At 42.3% G+C, this 7,129-nt stretch overlaps 1 protein-coding gene across 1 annotated transcript; it reads left to right on the top strand.

The window, feature by feature from the left end:
* Positions 1–1,452: 1,452 nt before the first annotated feature.
* Positions 1,453–4,783, top strand: TIGD2 (tigger transposable element derived 2). The gene is made up of 2 exons (XM_031023856.2): positions 1,453–1,783; positions 1,955–4,783. The coding sequence occupies exon 2, from the start codon at positions 2,867–2,869 to the stop codon at positions 4,442–4,444; it is 1,578 nt and encodes a 525-aa protein (XP_030879716.1). The 5' UTR covers positions 1,453–1,783; positions 1,955–2,866; the 3' UTR covers positions 4,445–4,783.
* The last annotated feature ends 2,346 nt before the right edge of the window (positions 4,784–7,129 follow it).

Below are 7,129 nucleotides of genomic sequence, written 5' to 3'. Positions count from 1 at the left end.
CGGGGAGGGGGAGAGATCTACCTTTAGGAAAAGCAGGTATTTGTCAAAAGCCACTTCACAGCATAACTAGGAGATCAAAGATTTTTCCATCATGCCAGATACAGCACAGCTGCGATTTTCAGGAAGGCAACTGAGCCGTTTGGGCGGGGGAGTCAGAGACTTACAAGGAGCATCTCTTTGCTGCAGTATTAATGCTCAGGTCAGTTCCCCTTGGAAACGTTTTTAGCAACAATATGGCCTTTGCAAATAAATGACGAATTACTGTGCTACTTTATGTTAACGAAAATGGCTAGACATTTGTGCTCAGGTCTTGGAGAAACTTTAGGCTTTTCCATTTTTCAAAGTATTACACACAGGGGCGCACACACACGACAGAAAGAAAAGGCTAAATGCGTTTCCTTGGTAAACAGGTGCTGCAGGATGAAGATGCAGCCACTCCCTTCCCCTGGGAAGGCTCCGAGGGCCCCACAAGGAACCAAGTCTGGGAAGGGGGAGAAAGCATGGTTCATCGCAAAGGTTATTAATGGACAGGTGCTGGCATTCGGTCCATTTAGAATGCCAAAATAGAAACGAATGGTATCTCCACTTAAAATAAATCAAGGGACTCTTTGTCAAACTGCAGTTCCCTTATTATTACCGAGAAGCAGACGGAGTAAAGGGGTGGCAGGAAATTCATGAGGGAGCCTCGCACAGACTCACGCGTCTCCAAGGTGCAGTCGGTGTTGCACAGGGTCCGCTTCTGTAGTAACGGTGACTTAAACCCTGGAGCAGTGCAACCAGGGTGGAAATAGTCGATACCCAGTTTGAACAACCCCTGCTGCGCCTCAGGGACCCCGGGCTTGCTCAGGTAGGTGTTGCAGAGTGTAAGCCCTAGCTCCTCTCCTGGACCCGGTCCCCAAAGGGAGCCAGCCTTCCTGCACTCGGCCAGCAGTCCCATCCGCTCGCTCCTACCTTTGCTCCTGATCTTTGCTCCGACTGGTCCAGTCCCAGCTGGCGGGCGCTGGGAGGCGCGGGTGCAGCGGCCTCTATTTGTAAACACGCTCCACGTGCGCTCGCCCAGCCTCGTTCGCATCCCGCTCGTGGCACCTGAGGATGCGCAGCTTTCTCGGGAGCCCTCAGAGGGTGCGATTTTTATTCCACCTGAGAGTGGAGGAAGCCTCGCCCGCAGAGCGAGCCACTGAAAGAAGGGCCAAGACAGGGTGGACTTGTACCGCCCCCTGCTGGTTTGCGAAATAGTCGGCAGGCCGGAGCAGCCAGGCCATCAGCGAAACCCACGCGGCGTCTAGAGACTCTGCAGCAGCGGCCCCGCCCCCTCCCGCCCCCTCCCGCCCTCTCCCAGTCTCTCCCGCCCTCTCACTGGGGACTCCGCCCCCGCGCCGCGCGCACTCGCCCGCGCAGGCCCCGCCCCCTCGCCGACATAGCGTTCCTGCGGGGGCGCGCGCGTGCACCCTAATCCCCCGCCTTCCGGCTCCGGCGGCGACGCTTGCCCCTCGCTGCCGCTACCGCGCCACTAGTGTCAGCTTCCCTCTAGAGACTCCATTTGCTTTCAGGGCAGTCTGGCCGCCGCGCTGTCTGGCGGAGAGCGATGCCTCCGGCCCGCTGACTGGCGCCCCTTGGCCAGACGCTCGCTCGCTCGCTGCGGCGGTGACACCCTGGTCGCCGGCGTCCACGGAGGAATCCGGGCTCCCTCCGCGTGAGCAAAGACGTCCCGCGCTCCGGAGCTCGCCCTGCGGGGAGAGGCCCTCGCTAACACGGCTTGTCTCTGACCTCTTAATTTCAGGAGGTAGGCAATTCAGGTCCCGCTGTCGCTCCAGATAATGCCTAAAAGCATTATTTGTCGGATTTTGTCATCACACTGATAGGCGTTAATTTTCTCAATACAGTTGCAGGATAGATATGAGTAATGCCACAGACCCTGATATTGAAAAAAAATATTTTTGGTATTTTCCTTTAGGTTTCGGAGGCACCGAGTGCTTATACAGCTCCCCACAGGAACTACTTCTGTTGGCCCATCGAGGATCATCTTTCACCAGGATTATTTTAACATCTTCACTGAGCCTTCCACCTCATACCCTCTACCATGAGTTCTGATTTCTACCAGTGAAGTTTTTAATGCTTTCTTTAATCATATGACACCACCTCTTGTCCACCTTTTGCCTTTCCAGTTGCCAAATACATTAGGTATAAGTTTGTGTCATGTTAAAGTACAAAGTTTTCTGCTTGTCCATTTTCACCTTATTTGCACTGCTCACTTCTGTCCAGCTTGCTTTACCTCGCTCGCCTGTGATTTTCATAACCACTCACTTGAATAATCTCTAGCAGTCCTGCCTAGAAGAGGCAGTATTCCATACAGTGCACTGCCTGACAAAGACAAAGATCAAGGGATGAGTTTTTCCATTATTTTTTTCCTATATGTCATGTTTACAAGTCCTCTCTTAAACTATTCCCTAGCACATTTCCCAAAATAGTCCCACCTGAGTCTTAGTTCCTTTAGCAAAGAATCTCACCTGTAATTATGGGAAGAATTGAATTCACAATAGGACTGTTTTAGAGTCCTTGCTGGTACGGTATTGGTTGCAATCTCCTCTAAGAGTGCGGTACAGGAAAAGACCTTAAACTAAGGAGGAAGAAAGAAGATAGGTTTAATTAAAACTAGTCCTTGTTGAAAGACCTTTGTAGGCTTTAAAACTGCAAAGTGAAGAGAGTCACATAGGCCTGGCTTGGAAATTGGCCAGCACACCACCCATCTAGGTCCAGGGGGGACAGGGAAGGGATCTTAAAAACCCATTTTCTAGGCTCATTGTATCCAAATCTAAGTTGTTAAATATCTTGTTCTAGTAATTGCTTAAAATATTAGACACTTAAAATGTTGGGGAAACGTAAGCGTGTGGTGTTGACAATTAAGGACAAGCTTGACATTATTAAGAAACTTGAGGAAGGCATCTCTTTCAAAAAGCTTTCTGTGGTGTATGGAATTGGTGAATCCACAGTTCGTGATATTAAAAAGAATAAAGAAAGGATTATAAACTATGCAAACAGTTCAGATCCTACAAGTGGGGTATCCAAACGTAAATCAATGAAGTCATCAACATATGAGGAACTGGATAGGGTTATGATAGAGTGGTTTAACCAACAGAAAACAGATGGGATTCCAGTGTCTGGAACAATTTGTGCAAAACAAGCCAAATTCTTTTTTGATGCTCTGGGGATGGAAGGTGATTTTAATGCGTCATCTGGCTGGCTAACTCGGTTTAAGCAGCGCCATGGTATTCCAAAGGCTGCTGGTAAAGGAACAAAGTTAAAAGGAGATGAAACTGCTGCCAGTGAATTTTGCGGTAACTTTCAGGAGTTCGTTGAGAGAGAGAATCTACAACCAGAGCAAATTTATGGTGCTGATCAAACTGGATTGTTCTGGAAATGTCTACCATCAAGGACATTAGCTCTTGAAACTGAGCAAAATACTTCTGGTTATAGGTCAAGCAGAGAGAGAATCATTATTATGTGTTGTGCAAATGCCACTGGTTTACACAAACTTAATCTTTGTGTTGTGGGAAAAGCAAAAAAACCCCGTGCATTCAAAGGAGCTGACCTTTCAAACCTTCCTGTCACTTATTTCAGTCAAAAAAGTGCTTGGATAGAACATTCTGTTTTCAGACAGTGGTTTGAAAAATACTTTGTGCCACAGGTGCAGAAACATCTGAAGTCTCAGGGGCTTCTAGAAAAAGCAGTGCTTCTTTTGGATTTTCCCCCAGCACATCCAAATGAAGAATTATTGAGTTCAGATGATGGCAGAATAATTGTGAAATATTTGCCACCAAATGTCACAAGTCTAATTCAACCTATGAGTCAGGGAGTTCTAGCCACAGTAAAAAGATACTACCGAGCAGGACTTCTCCAGAAATACATGGGTGAGGGAATTGACCCGAAAATGTTTTGGAAGAACTTGACAGTGTTGGATGCAATTTATGAAGTATCAAGAGCTTGGAACATGGTAAAATCAAGTACCATAACCAAAGCCTGGAAAAAACTTTTCCCTAGCAATGAAGAGAATTCAGGCATGAACATTGATGAAGGAGCCATTTTAGCAGCTAACTTAGCAACGGTTTTACAGAATACAGAAGACTGTGAACATGTTGACATTGAAAATATTGATCAGTGGTTTGAATCTCGGAGTAATGATTCAAGCTGTCAGGTGCTAACTGACAGTGAAGGTGCTGAGGACCAGGCCAAGCCTGCCGAACAAAAGCATTCCAATAAGACTAGAAAAGCAGATCTGAATCCAGAGAAGCATATTAGCCATAAAGCTGCACTTGAATGGACCGAGAATTTATTGGATTACCTAGAACAACAAGATGACATGCTTCTGTCTGATAAACTGGTATTACGGAGGCTTCGAACGATAATAAGAAGAAAACAGAAGATCCAAAATAACAAAAATCATTAATAATACCCTTAAATGTAAATCTTTGTGACTTTATCTGCAGTGGAACTTCATTATCATGTTTGAAGTGCTGTGGATTTCAAGGCTAAATGCATTTTATAAATGATTTTAGGATTAGACACCATTTTGGATTACTTAAATTACTGCTCTTTAATGTTGATTCTAGTAAGTGAGCATTGCCATGTAACTTGTTTGTTTACTGTTTCTAAGCTGTATTATACTAGTTAGATCATAAGGTACCTGAGGCCAGGGATCTTGTGTCTGTTTTGTGCCTGAATTTCATTGTGTCTAGTAGACAACCATGCACAGTCTAGGCAATCAATAAATCTTACTTAAATTGAATTTTTATGACTTTCACTGAACTTCAGTTTCCAAATGAAATATGTTGGGGGTAAATTTCCATTTCCGTGATGTTTTTACCTGCTGAAATTTTTAGAACTTAGCAAAAATTATGCTTGAAGTATTTCACTGTGGAAGCAGAGAAATAAAGGAAAGCAGTCTCAAGCTTAAATATGGCATTCTATACAAACAGTATTTGGGCAGTCAGCAATTCAGTTTGGCCATCTCTGAGTATAATGAAGGAAGAAGAAATATAAAATGTCTCCAGGGAAAGGGCTTGCACTTCACTTTTATTCCATCTGACAGTAGGGAGAGTACCTTCATAGTTTGGAAAGAATGCCATCCCTATTCCAGAAAAATAGATTTCAGTTCCCAAACTATTGTAATTAGAAGAGGTAAGAGTTAATTTTATTATTTTTTATTTGGATCCTTTTTAGTATAGATATATCAATAGTTTTTCTCTTTATTAAGCTGTTTGAGATTTATGTAACACTTAAAAGCTTACAAAGTATGTCGTTAAATTTTTATAGCTTATTTTTTTGTGAGGATACTGAACATAAGCATACATATAATTTGTGGAACCATCCATCTCATGAATGGTGGACTGACTAAATTAAACAGAACATGAGAAAGGCACTATGGGCAAGTTATTTAACCCATATATAAAATAGGAACACGTGCCTTAGAGAGTTTTTCTGAGGAGCAAATGATTTTAATATATGGATTTTAAGTAATATGGGCTTAGAACAGGACCTGGCTCAGAATAAGGACTTATTCTGACTTATTCATTGAGTGTTAGGTCTTGTTACAGAGTTGCTGAAACTATGAGTTTCGGAAGTTATGCTGAACAGATCCGGTGTGTGACTCAACTGTGATGTTGCTGCATTGGGAAAACCCTTTAAAGGGAAGTGAGATAAAAGACAAGTAACTAGCTTTGGTTGAAATACAATAATAATTTCTTTCAGTGAAAACTGAAAGGTTAATCCAATTTAGAAGTCATTTTCTGAACATCTACTGCTAGGCACAGTGAGGTATGCAGGCGCATTTGAGACATCTTAGGTTGAATTACAAACGAAATGGGAATGGAATTGTAATTTCTTTGCTCCCTGGCCTGCTAATAAAATAAACAGATGTTGGCGTTGTTCATAGAAGAGAATCTATGTTACTAGTATTGGCATAATTCACTGAAGTAATAAAATACCTTTAAAGTAGATAAGATAGTAAGCAGGACATTTGAAATATTTTATCACATTACAGTAACATAGGATCAGTGGAAAAATTCAGAGCAAAAGAAACGTGAAGGAAAACCCTGGTTATAGTAATTAAGCCCAGCCATATATATGGAGTTTTGTTGTGATTGATTTGAAATTTTAGAGCCCCTGACCATTCTTCATGAAGCTGTCATTAGAGCACAGGGTTCTGCCTTTTTGAGCTGAGGCTTTGGTTCAAGAAAAGCTGTTTCAGAAAACCACTAAAAATCCACTTTCTTTGGGAAAATTCATGTATTAACACACCTTCCTCATTTTACACAATTTCAATTATTGGATAGGCCTGAGGAAATGAAGACTACACGGATGAGTCCTGAGGCTATTTTGCTTCTTGGAAACTAAGGGATTCTGAAACCTGGTAATGGTAAAGACATATTTGAATGTTGCTTTGCATTTTTCACAGAGCATTTTGCTAACAAGAACTTCTCAAATTCCCTTCAATTATGACATTAAAATGGTTTAATCCTGTGTTTTATCATAGATGCTAATATAAACTGTGCATTCTAATTCCATAATCAATTGTAATACAAAAATCCTTTCCCTCTTCCAGGTTATATATTAATTGTATCTTCTGGGAAGATATATTGTGTTATCTTGGTAAACCACCTGCTCCTTAATGTATCCTAGTTTGAGAAGCACAGAACTAATGTGCTCTCATTTGACTTTGTGTACTTTAAATAGTCACAAATTCTGACTTGGTTACCATTTATACAAGTTCGTATTTTTTAGAGGATTTGAAAGACTAAAAATTCAGACCAAATGGAAAGTGTCAATTAAGAGTATACTTTAAAAAAAAAAGTGCAGTGGGAATATTTACTGTTTCATAATTCAATCTCAGTAATATAGGGGTTGATTGGAAAACTTTGGGTTTTCTCAATATAGAAGAGTTGGCAAGGCCCAGATCAATAGACACAGTCAATTTAAGCAGAATTATACTCTTATTGGCACTCTTATTTGATAACTTTTTGTTTTCACTCTAGCTTCAGGCTGAGCTGTACAGTCACTTCATTATGAATTTTCCGGATTTAGGGAGGATCATAGTGGACTAAATGGCACAGTTGATGCGAAGCAGCACACTGCT

Source organism: Leptonychotes weddellii, unplaced genomic scaffold (assembly GCF_054177405.1).
Source record: "Leptonychotes weddellii isolate Sample4059 unplaced genomic scaffold, ASM5417740v2 HiC_scaffold_4413, whole genome shotgun sequence".
NCBI lineage: Eukaryota > Metazoa > Chordata > Mammalia > Carnivora > Phocidae > Leptonychotes > Leptonychotes weddellii.
This window is presented reverse-complemented; position numbering and strand designations above follow the sequence as displayed.

Bases quoted from the DNA above. Each gene is read 5' to 3' on its own strand.
- TIGD2 (XM_031023856.2), top strand. From the start codon at position 2,867: ATGTTGGGGAAACGTAAGCGTGTGGTGTTGACAATTAAGGACAAGCTT.